The sequence below is a fragment of the Triticum urartu genome, chromosome 7A, assembly GCF_056163025.1.
Source record: "Triticum urartu cultivar PI428250 chromosome 7A, HENAU_Tu73, whole genome shotgun sequence".
Lineage (NCBI taxonomy): Eukaryota > Viridiplantae > Streptophyta > Magnoliopsida > Poales > Poaceae > Triticum > Triticum urartu.
The window spans coordinates 520,855,180-520,876,956 of NC_141879.1; the positions used below are offsets into that span (position 1 = coordinate 520,855,180).

A 21,777-nucleotide genomic window follows, 5' to 3' on the forward strand; every position below is an offset into this window, starting at 1 on the left:
CTTGATCCAAAGGTTCATGATCATCATCATTAACTTCCTCTCTAGTCGGTGCAGGGACCACAGAAACATCTTCCTGAGCTGTGCTACTTTTCGGTTCAAGAGGTAGTACCTCATCCAGTTCTACTTTCCTCCCACTTACTTCTTTCGAGAGAAACTCTTTCTCTAGAAAGGATCCATTCTTGGCAACAAAGATCTTGCCTTCGGATCTGAGGTAGAAGGTATACCCGATAGTTTCCTTAGGGTATCCTATGAAGACGCATTTTTCCGACTTGGGTTCGATCTTTTGAGGTTGAAGTTTCTTGACATAAGCATCGCATCCCCAAACTTTCAGAAATTTAGATTTCTTTCCAAACCATAATTCATACGATGTCGTCTCAACGGATTTCGATGAAGCCCTATTTAAAGTGATTGCGGCAGTCTCTAAAGCATAACCCCAAAATGATAGTGGTAGATCTGTAAGAGACATCATAGATCGCACCATATCCAATAGAGTGCGATTACGACATTCGGACACACCATTTCGCTGAGGTGTTCCAGGCGGCGTGAGTTGTGAAATAATTCCACATTTCCTTAAGTGTGTGCCAAACTAGTGACTCAAGTATTCTCCATGATCTGATCGTAAGAACTTTATTTTCTTGTCACGTTGATTCTCTACCTCACTCTGAAATTCCTTGAACTTTTCAAAGGTCTCAGACTTGTGTTTCATTAAGTATACATACCCATATCTACTTAAGTCATCAGTCAGGGTGAGAACATAACGATAGCCACCGCGAGCCTCAACGCTCATTGGACCACACACATCGGTATGTATGATTTCCAATAAGTTGGTTGCTCGCTCCATTGTTCCGGAGAACGGAGTCTTGGTCATTTTGCCCATAAGGCATGGTTCGCACGTGTCAAATGATTCATAATCAAGAGACTCTAGAAGTCCATATGCATGGAGTTTCTTCATGCCCTTGACACCAATGTGACCAACACGACAGTGCCACAAGTATGTGGGACTATCATTATCAACCTTACACTTCTTGGCATTCACACTATGAATATGTGTAACATCACGTTTGAGATTAAACAAGAATAAACCATTGACCAGCGGGGCATGACCATAAAACATATCTCTCATATAAATGGAACAACCATTATTCTCAGATTTAAATGAGTAGCCATCTCGCATTAAACGAGATCCAGATACAATGTTCATGCTCAAAGCTGGTACTAAATAACAATTATTGAGGTTTAAAACTAATCCCGTAGGTAGATGTAGAGGGAGCATGCCGACGGCGATCACATCGACCTTGGAACCATTCCCGACGCACATCGTCACCTCGTCCTTCGCCAGTCTCCGCTTATTCCGCAGCTCCTGTTTTGAGTTACAAATATGAGCAACCGCATTGGTATCAAATACCCAGGAGCTACTACGAGCGCTGGTAAGATACACATCAATAACATGTATATCACATATACCTTTGGCGTTGCCGGCCTTCTTATCCGCTAAGTACTTGGGCCAGTTCCGCTTCCAGTGACCACTTCCCTTACAATAAAAGCACTGAGTCTCGGGCTTGGGTCCATTCTTTGGCTTCTTCCCGACAACTGAATTACCGGGCGCGGCAACTCCCTTGCCGTCCTTCTTGAAGTTCTTCTTACCCTTGCCTTTCTTGAAACTAGTGGTTTTATTCACCATCAACACTTGATGTTCCTTTTTGATTTCCACCTCCGCTGATTTCAGCATTGAAAATAACTCAGGAATGGACTTCTCCATCCCTTGCATATTGTAGTTCATCACAAAGCTCTTATAGCTAGGTGGAAGCGACTGGAGGATCCTGTCAATGACCGAGTCATCTGGAAGATTAACTCCCAGCTGAGACAAGCGGTTGTGCAACCCAGACGTTTTGAGTATATGCTCGCTGACAGAACTGTTTTCCTCCATCTTATAACTATAGAACTTGTCGGAGACTTCATATCTCTCAACCCGGGCATGAGCTTGGAAAACCATTTTCAGCTCTTGGAACATCTCATATGCTCCATGCTGCTCAAAACGCTTTTGGAGCCCCGATTCTAAGCTGTAAAGCATGTCGCAGTGAACCAGGGAGTAATCATCACTACGCGACTGCCAGACATTCATAACGTCTTGAGTTGCTGGGAAAATGGGTGCATCACCTAGCGGTGCTTCAAGGACATATGCTTTCTTGGCAGCTATGAGGATGATCCTCAGGTTACGGACCCAGTCCGTATAGTTGCTACCATCGTCTTTCAGCTTGGTTTTCTCTAGGAATGCGTTGAAGTTGAGGGCAACATTAGAGTGGGCCATTGGATCTACAAGATAGATTTGTAAAGACAATTTTAGACTAAGTTCATGATAATTAAGTTCATCTAAATTACTTAATGAACTCCCACTTAGATAAAACATCCCTCTGGTCATCTAATTGATTCATGATCCAAATCGACTAGGCTGTGTCCGATCATCACGTGATACGGACTAGTCATCAATGGTGAACATCTCCATGTTGATCGTATCTACTATACGACTCATGATCGACCTTTCGGTCTCTCGTGTTCTGAGGCCATGTCTGTACATGCTAGGCTCGTCAAGTCAACCTAAGTGTTTTGCATGTGTAAATCTGGCTTACACCTGTTGTATTCGAACTTTAAAATCTATCACACCCGATCATCACGTGGTGCTTCAAAACAATGAACCTTCGCAACGGTGCACAGTTAGGGGGAACACTTTCTTGAAATTTTAGTGAGGGATCATCTTATTTAAGCTACCGTTGTTCTAAGCAAATAAGATGCAAACATGATAAACATCACATGCAATTCATAAAGTGACATGATATGGCCAATATCATCTTGCGCCTTTGATCTCCATCTTCGAGGCACGGCATGATCACCATCATCACCGGCATGACACCATGATCTCCATCATCGTGTCTTCATGGAGTTGTCTCGCCAACTATTACTTCTACTACTATGGCTAAAGGTTAGCAACAAAGTAAAGTACCTACATGGCATTTATGTTGACTCGTAGGTCATGGATAAATTAAGACAACTCCTATGGCTCCTGCCGGTTGTCATACTCATCAACATGCAAGTCATGATTCCTATTACAAGAACATGATCAATCTCATACATCACATATATATCATTCATCACATCCTTTTGGCCATATCACATCACACGGCATATGCTGCAAGAACAAGTTAGACGTCCTCTAATTGTTGTTGCAAGTTTTTATGTGGCTGCTATAGGTTTCTAGCAAGAACGTTTCTTACCTACGCCAAAACCACAACGTGATATGACAATTTCTATTTACCCTTCATAAGGACCCTTTTCGTCGAATCCGATCCGACTAAAGTGGGAGAGACAGACACCCGCTAGCTACCTTATGCAACTAGTGCATGTCAGTCGGTGGAACCTGTCTCACGTAAGCGTACGTGTAAGGTCGGTCCGGGACGCTTCATCCCACGATGCCGCCGAATCAAGATAAGACTAGTAACGGCAAGTAAATTGAAAAAATCTACACCCAGAACAACTTGTGTTCTACTCGTTCATAGAAACTACGCATAGACCTAGATCGTGATGCCACTGTTGGGGATCGTTGCAGAAATTAAAAAAATTATACGCATCACCAAGATCAATCTATGGAGAGACTAGCAACGAGAGAGGGGGTGTATCTTCATACCATTGAAGATCGCGATGCGGAAGCATTACAAGAACGTGGTTGGAGGAGTCGTACACGCAGCGATTCAGATTGCGGTCGATTCCGATCTAAGCGCCGAACAACGGCGCCTCCGCGTTCAACACACGTGCAGCCCGGTGACGTCTCCCGTGCCTTGATCCAGCAAGGAGGAGAGAGTGGTTGGGGAAGACAACTCCAGCAGCAGCACAACGGCGTGGTGGTGTTGGAGCAGCGTGGTTTCTAGCAGGGCTTCGCCAAGCACTACGAAGGATGAGGATGTAGAGAGGTAGGGCTACGCCGAGGGAGAGAGACTCGTGTCCTTGGCAGCCCCAAAAAACCCCACTATATATAGGAGGAGGAGAGGTGGCTGCGCCTCCTCTAGGGTTCCCACCCTAGGGGGTGCGGCTGCCCTAGATGGGATTGGAGGGGGCGGCCAAGAGGGGGAGAGGGGGGCGCGCCCTAGGGTGGGCCTTTAGGCCCATCTGCGCCTAGGGTTTCCTCCCTCTCCTCCTAGATGTGCCTTGGGCCTTGGTGGGAGGCGCACCAGCCCACTCAGGGGCTGGTCCCTTCCCACTCTTGGCCCATGCAAGCCTCCGGGGCTGGTGGCCCCTCCCGGTGGACCCCTGGAACCCTTCCGGTGGTCCCGGTACATTACCGGTGACACCCGAAATACTTCCGGTGGCCAAAACCTCACTTCCTATATATTATTATTTACCTCCGAACCATTCCGAAACTCCTCGTGACGTCCGGGATCTTATCCGGGACTTCGAACAACATTCGGTAACCACGTACAAACTTTCTCTATAACCCTAGCGTCATCGAACCTTAAGTGTGTAGACCCTACGGGTTCGGGAGGCATGTAGACATGACTGAGACATCTCTCCGATCAATATCCAACAGCGGGATCTGGATACCCATGTTGGCTCCCACATGTTCTACGATGATCTCATCGGATGAACCACGATGTCGGGGACTCAATCAATCCCGTATACAATTCCCTTTCTCCATCGGTATGTTACTTGCCCGAGATTCGATCATCGGTATCCCAATACCTAGTTCAATCTCGTTACCGGCAAGTCACTTTACTCGTTTCATAATGCATGATCTCGTGACCAACTCCTTAGTCACATTGAGCTCATTATGATAATGCATTACCGGGTGGGCCCAGAGATACCTCTCCGTCATACAGAGTGACAAATCCCAGTCTCGATTCGTTCCAACCCAACAGACACTTTCGGAGATACCTGTAGTGCACCTTTATAGTCACCCAGTTACGTTGTGATGTTTGGTACACCCAAAGCATTCTTACGGTATTCGGGAGTTGCACAATCTCATGGTCTAAGGAAATGATACTTGACATTAGAAAAGCTTTAGCAAACGAACTACATGATCTTGTGCTACGCTTAATATTGGGTCTTGTCCATCACATCATTCTCCTAATGATGTGATCCCGTTATCAACGACATCCAATGTCCATGGTCAGGAAACCATAACCATCTATTGATCAACGAGCTAACTAGAGGCTCACTAGGGACATGTTGTGGTCTATATGTTCACACATGTATTACGGTCTCCGGTTAATACAATTATAGCATGAACAATAGACAATTATCATGAACAAGGAAATATAATAATAACCATTTTATTATTGCCTCTAGGGCATATTTTCAACACTAGGAACTCACAATGACATCAACGTACTGCAGTGCTTGAATGTCTTTGCCAAGCTTGTTGAAGGTCATGCTCCTCCGGTGAACTTCAAGGTCAATGGGTGCCACTACAACAAGGGATACTATCTAGCAGATGGCATCTATCCGAGATGGTCCATATCTATGAAGACTATCTCAAACCTTGTGTCAGGAGGCAAGAGCTCCTACTTTGCCAAGTGCCAGGAAGCTTGCAAGAAGGATGTCGAGCGGGCATTTGGTATGCTTCAATCTCAATTTGTTGTTGTCCGGTACTCCGCTCTGACTTGGTCGAAAGATCAAATGTGGGAAGTCTTGACTTGCTGTGTCATTTTGCACGACATGATCATTGAGAGCAAGCAGGAAGAGCCAGTGTTTGACATTGAACCATATTACAAGCAGGGTCCTCTTGCGCAAGTTGACCACCAGTTACCGGCAACCTGGGATGCCTTTCTCAATATGCGTCAGGAGATCCAAGATCCACAGGTGCATCAAGAACTGCAGCACGATCTGGTGGAGCACCTATGAAGGCTCAAAGACAACGCCTAGCTCGACGTGTGAGTTTTTATTTGTGTTTGAATTGTGACTTTGATTCGTTGAACTATTTGATCTGTATTGATTTCTGTGACGAACTATGTGATAAAAATTAGTTTTAGTTGAATTTGTGCCGAAACACGCCGAATGTGGGCCGCATTTGGACCAATTTGTGTCGAAATTAGGCCGAAATTAGCGGCTGGGGGCGAACTTGGAGAGTCAGCTCGGAACCCGAGCCCCCATGCTGATTTTATCGCCGGTTGGCTCCCAGACGACGACGCTATTTCAAACTTTTAAGGGCCGAACAGCTGAAGATGCTCTAAGCTTAAACATACGTACGCAGGACATTCGGAGCTCACTTCCATGCTGCAAACCTGCAAGAAAGCCTGGCGTGGAGTGTCTCACGTCCTCCATTGTCAAGTCAAGTCACCTATCAACACGCTCGTACCCTCCCCAGATTACCAATTGTGATCATCATAAGCATAGTCTGCTCAGGCCAGGCGTAGATGAGGTCGGTGCAATGCAAGCGCAATGGCAGCCCTGTCACGCTCTCGACGCGGGCGCGCCGCGCCGGCCTTCGGCGATTACGCTGCGCCCATGCCTGCTTGGGCAAATTCCAGGCGTGCGCGACACTGCCCCGCCGTACGAATTCGGTACGAGTCTCCATCGGATAGATTTCCGGATTATCTAGAGTTGGGAAGTGATCAGTGTCGCTATGCCTCAAGCTTATCCCTCGCGCCTGCTAAGTTCCAACGCCCCGATTGACCACCGCCTAATGGAATCTCTGCCAGATCGTTTCATTCTGTATTACTGAATACACCAAATGAATTGCACGTACGCCCACAGTACTAAATCGAACACTGAATCATCTTCTTTCTCCACTACATTGGCTTAATTGCCGCGTGGGTAATTCGAATTCGCAGAAAGGAATGAAGGAAGGAATGTGGCTACAGGATGCAGCAACAGCGGTAGTGTGTATCAGTTTCACACCGGTGGCAAGGGGTGGGCGGATGACCCCGTAGCGGTCGCGGCGACGGCTTTCGCGGCGGCCTTCCGCGGCGAGAGCTCGCAGCGGCAGAGCGGGCACGTCCGGTGGGTGTGCAGCCACATGTCGATGCAGTCCACGTGGAACAGGTGCCTGCACGGCGGCAGCTGCCGCACCATCTCGCCGCCCTGCACGTCCTCCAGGCACACCGCGCACAGCAGCTGGCAGCTCGCGCGCGGCTCGTCGCCGCCGCCCTTGTTAGCCTTTGGGCCGTCATACGCGAACGTCGGCAGCGCGCCGATCGCCGCGTCCGTCAGCCCGCACGTGCACCGGCGCACCAGCCGCACGGTTGGCGCGGGCGGCCGCGCGCCGAGGCCGCTCCCGTTCCTGTGCACCGGGACGGTGCCGCGCGCTGGCGCGAGCAAGGCGACGAGGCCGAACAGGAGGACGAGAAGGCTGGTGATGGCGCAGGCCCTGGCGGGGCTGACGACGGCGAGGAGCACGCAGAAGAGCAGCAGCGACACCAGCGCCGCCATGATGGCGTAGCAGATGTGCGGCTCGTCGTCGTCGACCGCCAGCGCGCCGCCCGTCGCCAGCCTCGGGTACAGGTTCAGCATGAGTGCGTGCCTGCTGCGCGCTGTCCTCCTTGGTGCGAATACTGCCTCGGCGGAACAAAACCGTCGGCGCTAGAAGTTTATCTGGGTAGGCGCCGTCGCGGTCGCGATACTATGAGTCAAGATTCGCGGCGTCGAGGAAGAAGTAGAAATAGGCCTTCTTGCTCTCCGCCGTGCGCCGGACGGAAAATGGACAGCGACCGATTTCTCTGCGTGCCGCCGGCCGCGGTGCAGTGGATCGCGCCGCGCGCTCTCTCGGCCGGCGGTTTGAGCGGCCTACGGTTTGGACTTTGGAGCTCCGTTGGCTCGTTCGGGAAGAGTCGTGTCGATTCAGTGGCTAGTTCGAGCGGGTTGCGGCGACCGGCGAGGATTTGGCGGCGTCGTAGAGTGACGTGTCGAGAGTGAGCGCACGCGCCGTGTGGACGTGCGGTTGTGGCCGCGCGCGCGGAGTGAGGAGCAAGACAAGGAGGACGGGGAGAAGTGCGCACGGAGCGAGATATCACACGGTCGTCGTGTGTGTGTAGGCAGTTTAAGTGATGGCGTGATGTCCTCTGCTGATTTGTGCAATTCAGCCTTGTCGAACTGTTTCCTTTGCTCCCTACAGTTCTGGTATGGGTCCCCATCGGTTAGCGAATGGCGATGCGCAAGAGATATCTCGCCTGCTAGCAGACCGAGTTCCGTCTCGCCGAGATGAGAGCATCATTACAATATCTAGGCTCCTAGAATGGAAGGGCTCTGAGCGCTTCAGGGCTGGGAGGGTCAAAATGACCATCTCTTCTATTTTTTTAGAAGAACCACTTAGTTTTTTTAGATAATCACAGTATCTTACTAGATGAGTAATTATTGTTTTTTCAACCCAGTATAATCAAAGTTGCTCACATACATTTATCCGTATAAGTGTACGCACTCTTATCCTATTCTTATGAGCATTTCTAAGAGACTGAGCCCTTACATCATCTTGAGATTGACGAAATTGCCACAGATGTCTTCATAATCGACGGTAACATCTCCCACTGAACGCACATGGCCAAAAGGACTGAAATAAATACAGAAAAATGCGAGCACCAATGTCAAGTCTGAGACTTGAACTCTGGTCGGCGGGGATGCAAATGTCCTTCTAACCATCCAACAATAGGTATTATTTACGGTTTGGGTCAAACATCCAACTACGTGTGTCCGACACTTGATGGGTTAAGTGTCACTAAGAAATATAGTCGTGAATTAACAATCAAATAAATAAATGATAGAAAAGTAGAACGGCGCAGCAAGGCGCGCATATGCTTCTAGTCTCCAACAAGCTCGCTCGATTAGCAGCCCCCTTGTAAAAAACGACTATATTGCGCGCGTGATTAAAACTGGCGCTTCAGCAGACACGCTAAAACACCGCACGCGGTAAAGTAGGTTCAGAGTGTTGGGAAAACGGCATTGCACTTTGCTTTTTTGGTGCGCCCGCTCCTCGTGCTGGATAGCGAAGATTTGTGCGCGAGCAAGCAACTCCCGCCCTGACCTCTCCGGCCACCCTGCCCTGCGCCGCCGCCAGCGATATTGCACCGATGAAAGGCCGCGTCGACATCCCCTGACCCCTCCCTACACCCGCGACCCCCTCTGCCGCCGCCGCAAACCCTAGCGTCGGGTTGACCTTTAGCTTCGCCACCAGCGCCCCTCCTCCTCCAAGCACCGGTCTCGCGCATGGCCTTTTCATGGCGCCCCAGACGACCTCGCAGGGTGATGTCGCACCACCGCCTGCCGTGAAGCCATGGGGCTCCGGCTCCACCCGACCAAAGGCGGCGGTGACAGCGACGGCGAGACGTCCCAAAAGAAGAGGAAATTGGACGGCGCTTCTAGGCGTCTGAAGAAGAATTCCGCAGCGCGTTTGGCCGCCCGAAGCACCGGAGAGCTCACAATTTGTTGCACCAGCGGCGGATGCCCACAAGGTGTTTGAGGAAATGCCCACAAGGTATGACCCCCTCCCTTTTTGTTGTTGTTAGATAAATGTATACATATGGGTACCTTGATTTGTTTCCTTTATCATACTTTGTAGTTTCAATGATGACACATATATGTCAACTATGGGTGTTGGCTCCAACAATTCTCATTGGTCTCAAACCAATGAAGTGCATGAAGATGATCATGAGTATGAAGTGGATGAGGATGGTGAGGGTATCGTCGATGCACCGAAAGAAAGGGCGTGCAACTACACCATTGATGAAGACGTTTTGCATGCAAGACATGCTTGAATGTGTCTATGGATGCCACCGTTCGGACGGACCAAACTAGAGATACATATTGGTTTTGGATGAAGGAGTTGTTTGGTACACACAACAAGAGAGGAATTGAGCGCACCAATAAATCTCTTCGCTCCCGGTGGTCGATGATCAACAAAGATTCTCAAAAGTGGGCGGCGGCAATGACCTCGGTTGACAAGATAAACCCAAGTGGCACTAATGATAGAGATAGGGTAAGTGTCATTTCTTTATTTTTCCATGTTCATGCTTTATCTTCTGTGTTTCAAGTGCTAACTTGTTCTTTTGTTTTTCCATGCATTTGAACTATGCTATGTTGCTCCAACTTTTCATTTTGCATATTTGTTTACGTTTGAGATCATGATATAGTTAAATTGGTGTGTTGTTTCATATTTGCCAAGAGTCGGCTGGTCGCAAGCTGTAGATTTTATCGCACCTGCTGAAGCTCTACAGGGGCGCGCTAAAATTTGCAACGCCTGAAAAAGCAACCATCCTCCCCCGCGCGCCAAAACGCTCTTTCAGCGTTGTAAAAGTTTGAAAGGGCATTTCCCAACTTTATGTTTTGGATGATGATGACAACCCTTGGTGGTCTAAACGTGTGCTTTATGTTTCAGGTTCTCGATGCTTAGGCTTACATCGGATTGCTATTACCTCTCGAAGGAAAAGATCGAAGACGTGTCCTCTACGGTTTTATTTTCTTTGGTCGTAGAGTACCCGTACTATCAAGAGGGAATCTTCATTAGGAAGCTCTGTGGGAATCAGTTCACGTACACTTTTCTCACCCTCTCTTTGCCTTCCTCAGGTGTGTGTGAGAGAGAGAGTTTTCCTTGCCTCTTCCCCTCTTTTCTTTTCTGCTCACTGTTTCTGCCCAGCGGTTGTACCGCTCTCTGGAGTGGTTGTACCGCTGGGTCTTGTCGCTCACCAGCTGTGTGTTGGAAATATGCCCTAGAGGCAATAATAAAAGCATTATTATTATATTTCCTTGTTCATGATAATTGTCTTTATTCATGCTATAATTGTGTTATCCGGAAATCGTAATACATGTGTGAATAACAGACACCAACATGTCCCTAGTAAGCCTCTAGTTGACTAGCTCGTTGATCAACAGATAGTCATGGTTTCCTGACTATGGACATTGGATGCCATTGATAACGAGATCACATCATTAGGAGAATGATGTGATGGACAAGACCCAATCCTAAACATAGCATGAGATCGTATAGTTCGTTTGCTAGAGTTTTTCCAATGTCAAGTATCTTTTCCTTAGACCATGAGATCGTGTAACTCCCGGATACCGTAAGAATGCTTTGGGTATACCAAACGTCACAACGTAACTGGGTGACTATAAAGGTAGACTACGGGTATCTCCGAAAGTGTCTGTTGGGTTGACATGGATCAAGACCGGGATTTGTCACTCCGTATGACGGAGAGGTATCGCTGGGCCCACTCGGTAATGCATCATCATAATGAGCTCAAAGTGACCAAGTGTCTGGTCACGGGATCATGCATTACGGTACGAGTAAAGTGACTTGCCGGTGACGAGATTGAACGAGGTATTGGGATACCGACGATCGAATCTCGGGCAAGTAACATATCGATTGACAAAGGGAATTGCATACGGGGTTGATTGAATCCTCGACATCGTGGTTCATCCGATGAGATCATCGTGGAGCATGTGGGAGCCAACATGGGTATCCAGATCCCGCTGTTGGTTATTGACCGGAGAGTCGTCTCGGTCATGTCTGCTTGTCTCCCGAACCCGTAGGGTCTACACACTTAAGGTTCGGTGACGCTAGGGTTGTGAAGATATGTATATGCAGTAACCCAAATGTTGTTCGGAGTCCCGGATGAGATCCCGGACGTCACGAGGAGTTCCGGAATGGTCCGGAGGTAAAGAATTATATATAGGAAGTGCTGTTTCGGCCATCGGGACAAGTTTCGGGGTCGCCCGTATTGTACCGGGACCACCGGAAGGGTCCCGGGGGTCCACCGGGTGGGGCCACCTATCCCGGAGGGCCCCATGGGCTGAAGTGGGAGGGAACCCAGCCCATAGTGGGCTGGGGCGCCACCCCCCCTAGGGCCCATGCGGCTAGGGTTGAGGGGAAACCCTAAAGGGGGCGCCCCCTTGCTTGGGGGGCAAGCCCCCCACCCTAGGCCACCGCCCCCCCCCCCTAGTAGATTCCATCTACTAGGGCCGGCGTCCCCCTAGCACCCCTATATATAGTGGGGGAGAGGAGGGACTTCAAACCCCAGCCCCTGGCGCCTCCCTCTCTCCCCGTTACGTCTCTCTCTCGTAGTATAGGCGAAGCCCTGCTACTGTGACGCCCTGCATCCACCACCACGCCGTCGTGCTGCTGGATCTTCATCGACCTCTCCTTCCCCCTTACTGGATCAAGAAGGAGGAGACGTTCCCCGTCCCGTACGTGTGTTGAACGCGGAGGTGCCGTCCGTTCGGCGCTTGGTCATCGGTGATTTGGATCACGTCGTGTTCGACTACATCATCACCGTTCTTTGAACGCTTCCGTGCGCGATCTACAAAGGTATGTAGATGCATCCGATGACTCGTTGCTAGATGAACTCCTAGATGGATCTTGGTGAGACGAGTAGGAAAATTTTTGTTTTCTGCAACGTTCCCCAACACTGTGCTCGAGCGGTTGTACCGCTGCCTCCGGGCGGTGGTACCGCCACCATGCTCTGCAACAGCTGGGGCGGTGGTTCCGTCCATGCACCGCTCCAGTACCGCTCTCGCTTCTGGTTTGATGCGGTTCTTGGGCGGTAGTGGCCCGGTTGGTACGGTCGTTCCACGATGACCGGTACCACCGGTGGTCCGAGCGGTTCTTCCGCTCAGGACTTAGCCACCCAAGATCTCAAGGCCATACGGTTGTTCCGGCCGGGCACCGCCCAAGTACCGGTCAAGCTCCTGTTTTCATGCGGTGTTTGTGCGGTGGCCAGGCGGTTAGTCCGGTTATTTTTCTTAGCCGGTACTACCGCCCCCCTGGTCTGGTTGTACCACTTGGTAGGGTTCTGCAGATACACCGTGAGTCCCGGTTGTACCGGGACGAGGACCGGTTGTACCGCTGCAGTGCTAAAATCACAGTAACGGTTGGATATTGAGGGTGACTATATAAGGGAGCTTCTCCCACCTACCACACCTACCTTTGACCTCTCTCACTCCACCATTGATGCCCTTCAAGCTCTCTTTGCCGATCTCTCTCTCTAGCCACTCAAACTTGTTGATTTGCTAGGGATTGAAGGAGGAGACCTAGATCTACACTTCCACCAAAGGATATTTGGTTCCCCCATACTTTCTTGTGTGGATTTTGTTACTCTTGGGTGTTTGAGCACCCTAGACGGTTGAGGTCACCTCGGAGCCATATTTCATTGTGGTGACGCTTCGTGGTCTCGTTGGGAGCCTCCAATTAAGTTGTGGAGAGAGCCCCAACCTTGTTTGTAAAGGTTCAATAGCCGTCTTCAAGGGCACCAATAGTGGAATCACGGCATCTCGCATTGTGTGAGGGCGTGAGGAGAATACGGTGGCCCTAGTGGCTTCTTGGGGAGCATTGTGCCTCCACACCGCTCCAACGGAGACGTACTTCCTCTCAAAGGGAAGGAACTTCGGCAACACATCCTCGTCTCCATCGTCTCCACTCTTGGTTATCTCGTGCCTTTATTTAAGCAAGCTTACTTGTTTTATATCTCTTGCTTGCTTGTGTACCTATCCTCGTTGCATCATATAGGTTGTTCACCTAGTTGCATTTCTAGACAACCTATTTTGATGCAAACTTTAACTTGTTAAAGAATAGCTATAAAATTGTTAGTTGCCTATTCACCCCCCCCCCTCTAGTCAACCATATCGATCCTTTCAATTGGTATCAGAGCCTCGTCTCTTTATTAAGGACTTTACCGTCCAAAGAGTATGGTTGATACCGTAGACGGTGTGGAGGAACACTCCGGTGTGAATCCGATCTCGTCTACGGGAGATGGGGGAACTTCGGTCTCCCGTGAGGAGTTCAATGTGGCCTTGGAGACATTGAAAACCTCCATGAAGACCGAAGTCGAAAGCATGTTTACTAAATTTCTTGAGGGGCTTAAACTATCCACTGCACTGTTGAAAGTGGGTGATCCCGCCAACAAGGTGACGGATGCTATCCCCGACAAGGGGGAAGCTAGTAGTGAAAAGGCTCCTTCTTCTAGTGGCAAGAATGGCACCGGCATCTTTGCCCATGTGGAACCACCACTGGTTTATGGTGGACCGGTTCCTTCCACTCATTTGAATCATGCTGGTCCTCCCCCTAAGATTGTGAAAAATGAGGATTTTGATTCTTGGGTTTACCGCTTTAAACGTCATTTAAATCATGTGAACACTAACCTTGGAGAATCATTGAAGAAGGTTTCTATCCACATGATCCAAGAAACTTCACTCCTCGAGAAGCCGCGGACAATCAATTCAATGAGAATGCTCTCTTCATCATTCAAGATGCTATTCCACCCAAAGACCTACCTCATCTTCGTCCTTTCGCCTTGGCCAAAGATGCATGGCATTGTGTCGTGTCTCTCTACCGGGGAAGCGCAAGCATTCAACGCTCCAACTATGAAGTGGTACAAGATGAGGCCGATGAGTTTGCAATGAAGGAAGATGAAGAACCTCGTGAGCTCTATCGGAGAGTAACCAAACTCGCGGTCTCACTACGAGATCACGGGAGCAAGGACACGGATGACAATTGGATCAAGCGCAAATTCCTCAAGGCAATGATGCCCTATCACAAGGCCATGTCCTCCGTCATTCGTCAAAGACCGGACTTCCACACTTTGACCTCAAGCGAAGTGTTGGATGAGTTTGTGGCCATGAACATTTTGGACAAGACCACCGACAATGCGGTGCTCCGTTCTCAACGGGCAAAGAAGCCTAACCTTGCATTGAAGGCCAAGCTCATAGTCTAAGACGAAGAAGAGGAAGAAGAGGAGAGCAACCCCGAAGATACGAAGTATGCATATCATGAACACATGGCACTTGCTTCAAGGCAATTTTGGAGCAAGAAAAACTCAAGGCCAAACTTTAGCAAAAACAACTCGAGTGGTACAAGGGGCAAGCAACGTGTAAGGACTTGCTACAATTGCGGCAACGTGAGTCATTTCGTTGCGGAATGCCCGTATGAGAAGAGGGAAGACAATGGTGGCAAACTCATCCGAAAGGACAAGGCCAAGTCGTTCCCCAACAAGAACAACTTCACCAAGAAGACTCATCCCAAGGCCTTGGTTGTGCAAGAAGAGTACAATGAGGACGATGACGATGATGAAGATGATGAGTCGGTTGCCATGGCCTCCGTTGCCATTGCAACAACGTCACGGGTGTCTCTCTTCGACTCACCCAACGAGAGCATCACCGCCAAGTGCCTCATGGCTAAAGCCACCAACAAGGTAACCTCCAACATCAAAACTACCATCATTAATCATCCTTCCCAAACGGATAGCATTAATGAATTTGAGGGAGCTAATGTGGAGGCTAACGAGTTTGAGGCCTTTATGGGCAAACTCAAGGGAAAATCCAAGAAGCACTTTATTGCTCTCTCGGAACAACTTGGTGAGGCCAATGACATGATCGAGGCTCACGAAGACACCATCTCTAAGATGGAAGGACATAGTCGTGACTATGCCGATGAGATTTCGGATCTCTCCAATGCTCTTGAGGAAGAGCGTGGTCTTCGTTTGGCTCTTGAGGAGTCACACAGCGTAGATCATGCTAAGTTAGAGAAAGATTATGATCATGCCCTCGTTGTTTCTCGTGTGCTAAATTTCGAGAAGGCCAAACTCGGGGTTGATCTTGCTAGACTCAAAGAGGAGTTTGATATACTTGACAAGGCCCACAAGGCCTTGAAGGGTATTCACGCTAGTCTCAAGGAGTCTCATGTCAACTCCAAGTGAAGCTAACTAAGGAGAAAGCAACTTTTCCTCATATGGTTTTAATTGATAATGCAAATGCTACTAACCCGTGTTGTGAGCATATACATCTTGTTGAGGAAAATGCTAAGTTGAAGGAGAAACTTGAGAGAGGTCTTGCGACTTGCATACAAGGCAAGAAGAACCTCAACGATCTCTTGACCAACCAAGAGGGAGGTGTGGCCAAGGAAGGGGTTGGGTACGTCCCCGACTCCAAGAACAAGAAGAAGAATGACAAGACCAAACGGCCTCCTCCTCTCATGCAAACCTTTGTGAGGGAGGGAGAGAGTGCCCCCGAGGAGAAGAAGAAGAATAATGTCAAGAAGGGCAATGTCACCCCTCCCAACAAAGCCGGCGATTTTAATCCTTATTATGTGTTATGCCGTGCTAGTGATGGGCATGTTTATGCCAAATTTGTTGGTTCTCTTCATGAATACATTGAATGGTCTATTTGGGTTCCTAAGACCCTTGTTACTAACATCAAAGGACCCATTACAAAATGGGTACCTAAAACCAAGCATTGATCTCTTGTAGGTGTTTGCTTCCGGTGGTGGATCATGGTTGCTTGATAGCGGAGCTACAAATCATATGACCGGAAGTAAGGACTTGGTGGTGGACGTGCACAAGGTTCCATCTATGCCCACCAATGTCGAGTGGGGTGACGCCTCATCTTCTAAGGTATTGGGACTTGGCAAGGTGGTCATCTCTCATGATCTCACGATCGAGAAGGTCATGCTTGTTGAGTCCCTTGCATACAATTTACTTTCCGTTCGTCAACTTGCAATCATGGGCTTTGCCACTTTCTTTGATATTGATACCATGGCCCTCTTGTGGAGCAAGACTCTTAAAGTAGCCTTTGTTGGGCATGTCGAGAACGGTCTATATGTGATTAACTTTTCGGAGCGACCCACTAAGACCGCGACATGCCTAATGGCTAAAGTTGATGTGGGATGGCTTTGGCATCGCCGTTTAGCTCATGTCAATATGAGATCTTTGCAAAGTCTCCTCAAGGGGGACCATGTCCGTGGACTAACGAATGTTAGTTTTGCTAAAGATTGTGCTTACAGTGCCTGTATCGAAGGAAAGCTACATGAGAAGGCTCACCCTCCCACGACTATCATTTATTCAAAGAGGCCTTTGGAGCTCCTTCACATGGATCTCTTTGGGCCTCCATCCTTCGATAGTCTTGGAGGTAGGAAGTATTGCTTGGTGATTGTGGATGACTAATCAAGGTACACGTGGGTGTATTTCTTCAAGAGGAAGAGCGAGACCCAACAAACCGTCATTGACTTTGCAAATGAAGCACAACGTCAACACAATGCAAAGATCTTGACAATAGAAGTGACAACGGCACCGAGTTCAAGAACTACACCATGGATGAATTTCTTAGTGATGAGGGAATCAAGCATCAATATTCCGCACCATACACCCCTCAACAAAACGGTGTTGCGGAAAGGAAGAACCGGACGTTGATGGATGCGGCAAGGACCATGATGGCGGAGTTCAAGTCTCTGTACAACTTTTGGGCCGAAGCCATCAACACCGCGTGTCATGCATCCAATCGGCTCTACCTCTGCAAGGGCTTGAACAAGACTCCATATGAGATACTCACCGGTAACAAGTCCAACCTCAAGTACTTCCGGGTGTTCAGGTGTAAGTGTTTCATTCTCAAGAAAGGTGTTCGGTTGTCTAAATTTGAGGCTAGAGCTCATGAGGGCATATTTGTTGGTTATGCTACAAACTCTCATGCTTACCATGTCCTCAATAAATCCATGGGACTTATTGAGGAGACGTGTAACGTGGAGTTTGATGAGAATAACGGCTCCCAAGTGGAGCAAAGTGGCACTTGTGATGTAGGTGATGAAATTCCTCCTCAAGCCATAAGAAGAATGGGTGTTGGTTTTATCCTACCCATTGAGGAACCCCTTGTGGCCGAAGGAGAAGGACAATGCTCCACTCAAGTGGAGCCATCACCAACCCAAGGCCCACACGCTTCCGAAGAACAAAGTGAAGGCCCTCAACCTCATGAACAAGACCAAGGGCAAGATCATACTCAAGACGGTGTTGACACACCAAGTGATGCCCAAGGTCAAGTTCTCTCCCCCGAGCAAGTTCAAGATCAAGAACAAGTTCATGACGGCGCTCAAGATGATCAAGTAACCGCTCCTCAACTCACCACCGAGGAGGAATTAGAGCGTCGTGCCACCAAGATTGCATCCAAGCTCTCCACCAAGGATCATCTCATGACGAATGTGCTTGGAAGCTTAAGAAAGGGGGTAAGCACTCATAGACAATTAGCAAATTATTGTGAGCATCACGCGTTTGTCTCTTGTGTGGAACCCCACAAGGTCTATGAGGCGCTAGAAGATCCGGATTGGCTCAATGCCATGCACGACGAACTCAACAACTTCGAGCGCAACAAAGTGTGGAGATTGGTGCCAAGGCCAACGGGGAACCACAATGTCGTTGGAACCAAGTGGATATTCAAGAACAAGCAAGATGCCCATGGGATTATCATTCGCAACAAGGCTCATTTGGTAGCACAAGGCTACTCCTAAGTCGAGGGTATCGACTATGGTGAAACCTTTGCTCCCGTTGCTCGTCTTGAATCCATTCACTTGTTAATTGCATATGCTTCTCATCATAATTTTAAGTTACAACAAATGGATGTGAAGAGTGCTTTTCTTAATGGTCCCATTAATGAATTGGTTTACGTCAAGCAACCCCCCGGGTTCGAGGATCCCTACTTTCCCGATCATGTGTATCAACTCGATAAGGCGCTCCATGGCCTTAAACAAGCCCCACATGCGTGGTATGACCACCTTACCGAGTTGTTACAAGACCGTGGTTTTGAAGTTGGGCTAATCGACCCCACTCTTTTTACTAAGAAGGTCAAAGGGGAGTTGTTTGTGTGCCAATTATATGTTGATGATATTATCTTTGGTTCTCCTAACAAAGCTTTCAATGAGGAATTTGCCGCTCTCATGACCTCAAATTTCGAGATGTCCTCCATGGGAGAGTTGAAGTTCTTTCTAGGGTTCGAAGTGAAACAAAGAAGAGAAGGAACTTTCATCAATCAATCCAAATACACTCAAGACATGCTCAAGAGATTCAAGCTAAGTGACGTCAAGCCGGCTTCCACTCCAATGCCCACCAAGTGCCAACCTGACTTAGATCCCAATGGTGAAGTGATGGATCAAAAGGTATATCGTTCCATGATTGGATCCTTGCTTTACCTTTGTGCATCTAGACCTGACATCATGTTGAGTGTGGGAATTTGTGCACGGTTTCAAGCCGCACCTAAGGAAAGTCACTATGTGGCGGTCAAACGAATCTTTTGATATTTGGCTCATACCCCAAACTTTGGCCTATGGTACCCCAGAGGATCAAACTTCAAGCTTGTAGGGTACTCAGATTCCGATTGGGCGGGAGACAAAGTGGATAGGAAGTCCACTTCCGGAGGGTGCCAATTCCTTGGTTGCTCTTTGGTAAGTTGGTCTTCCAAAAAGCAAAGTTGTGTGTCTCTCTCGTCCACTGAGGCGGAGTATGTTGCTGCCGGTAGTTGTTGTGCTCAACTCCTATGGATGAGGCAAACTTTAAAGGATTACGGTGTCACTTGTGACAAAGTGCCTCTTTGGTGCGACAATGAAAGTGCCATCAAGATCTCTCTCAATCCGGTGCAACATTTCAAGATGAAGCATATTGAGATCCGGTATCACTTTATCCGGGATCACATTAGACGAGGAGAGATCGATCTCAACTATGTCAACACTCATGACAACCTTGCAGATATTTTCACGAAGCCCTTGGATGAAGCAAGATTTCGCGAGTTAAGGCATCAGCTAAATATCATTGATTCGAGCAATGTGGCTTGAACCCTTGCACACCCTACCATGCTCAACTTGTTGTCTAGTTTAGGTGTAGGCATGGACATAGGGGGAGTGTTGTTCTCTCAATGAACTCTCCCTCCCCCCATTATGCATAAATTGATTGTGTCTTTCACATTAGCCATATTTGATGGTACTTGTGCTTCAAAGACGAGTTTTGGTCATGGACCCAAGGATAATTCTTCGCGGTGCCATACCAATTGACTCAAACATAGGTGGCCTCGGCCACCGTCCTCTCTTCAGGGAGTTGGAGTTAGCCTTGCTGCTCTCGTGTTGTTTTCTCTCTTTCTCTCTTTGCTCTTTGTGTTAGGTTCTCCTAGGGTGTTGTTTCTCTCATGTTTTTGTGCCCCTTCTTCCTCCCTTCGGATTGCACTCATTTGATCTTGGCTTGGGCTTAGGTGGTCGGGCGATACAACCGGCACCCCGAGCGGTTCTATCGCTGGTACCGGGTTGTGCTGTCCCAAGGGTTTCCGTTCGGTGCCTGGGCGGTTCCACCGCACAATCCCACGGTAACCCACGTCCGGTACTACCGCTGCCTTCCAGGCACCGGAAGTACCGCCTCCATCCACCGGTCTGTACCAGACGAGCGGTACAACCGCTCCCCTAAGCGGTTCTACCGGGGCGTGCGTACGGGCCTATATATACTCGACGAGGCTGAAGGGCTGTCTTTTTCCCTTCGTCCTCGTTCCTCTTTTTCTTGCCCTAGCCGCCGGCCATCTCTACCCCTGCCCCGGAGTGCGTCTCGCGCTTCGTATCCTTGGCTCTCCGTGGAGGCCTTCCGATCTCTTCCCATGGATGGTGGTAATGCCTCGTGTTCTTTGCCTCTAGATGTTTGTTTAGGGTTATTCCTTGCCTAGGGCTTTACCCATCTTTCCGCATTTAGTGTTCGTTCTATAGCTTAGAAGAGTTCTTTGTTAGCCTCCTGTCTTGTTAGCAGCACTTAGAATTCGGAATATTACTTGTGTGATTCGTATGACTCGGTTAGATCTATCTTCCCTGGTAGTGCCACTGTCAGCGGTTCTACCGCCCCTACGGGCGGTACAACCGCTGGAGCGGTACTACCGGCGGAAGATCCGGTACAACCGGAGTATATCAACCACTAAGCATTGTTCTATCTTCTCTGTTGTTGCAACTTGTTCCTTTTCTGCTAGTGGTGCAATCCTCTCATCCTTGTTGGGTTTTTGTGTGTTCTTTTCGTGTGTGTGTTCAGGTGGCTCTAGTTTTCGCTCTGCTCCTCGCAAGACCAAGAAGAGGGCACGAAGGACCTTGCGATCGGTTGTGTCAGACGATGAAGAAGTTGTGATTCCCACCAAGCCCACTTGCCGTGAAAAGTCTGTAGCTGCTAAGCAACGTGTTGTCATGCCGTTGCATCGTTGGAAAGCCAAGGATTGGGAAGCCTACCGCTCAAAGAATCCGTATGAGGTTCCCATTGCTCCCCGTTGGACCACTGTTTAGTTCCGGAATGAGATGCAAGTGCGGATTGTTCATGAACTCTTTGAGCACAACAAGAACAGATATGCCAAGCAGTGGACAATTGATTTTGATCATTGGAGAAACAACATGGAGTATTTTGGTGAGGCACTAGCTCTCTGCGAGGAGTTTGATCTTGTCAAGATCATGTCAGTCAACTGTGACTTTGATGTTCAACTTATCCATCAGTTCTATGCCACGGTTCATTTTGGAGAAGATGATGCGCGCACTCTCACCTTCATGTGTCGCGATGAATTGTTTCACGTTCCCTGGAGGGCTTTCTGCAATGCTATTGGGTACGAGGATACCGGCCTGCAAGGAAGGGGTGGCATTCGCCCTCATGATTTTCCTGAGTCCATGCCTAAGGAGAAGCTTGCCCCTCTGTACATTAGGGGCCGTGGGATTATTGGAGAATCCAAGGATTTGGAGAAGGTCTATGACATCATGCACCGAGTGTTCCGCAATGTGCTTTTGCCCAAGGTGGGCAATCAAGATGAGATTCATGGCTATCTAGTTGATTTGATGGTTGCTATGAAGACCATGGTGGGACAGGGGCAACGTTTGATGTGTCCAATTGGCTGTGGCATGAGATGTACAACATGGTCATCTAGCGTAAAGTCTCAATCTACGCTCCGTTTGTCATGTGCTTTCTGAACTTTGTGTGGGCTGTTCGTCGTCCTGGAGAGCTCCTCACTTCTCCAGACAACCTCACTGTTCATGAGGTCAAGCTCCTTAAGAAGAAGAAG

The 21,777-nt window shown here is 48.8% G+C and overlaps 1 protein-coding gene across 1 annotated transcript; it reads right to left on the reverse strand.

Annotated features, from left to right (window-relative positions):
- Positions 1-6,668: 6,668 nt before the first annotated feature.
- Positions 6,669-7,988, reverse strand: LOC125521706 (uncharacterized). Its single transcript, XM_048686765.2, has one exon. The coding sequence runs from the start codon at positions 7,495-7,497 to the stop codon at positions 6,880-6,882; it is 618 nt and encodes a 205-aa protein (XP_048542722.2). The 5' UTR covers positions 7,498-7,988; the 3' UTR covers positions 6,669-6,879.
- Between the last annotated feature and the right edge of the window lie 13,789 nt (positions 7,989-21,777).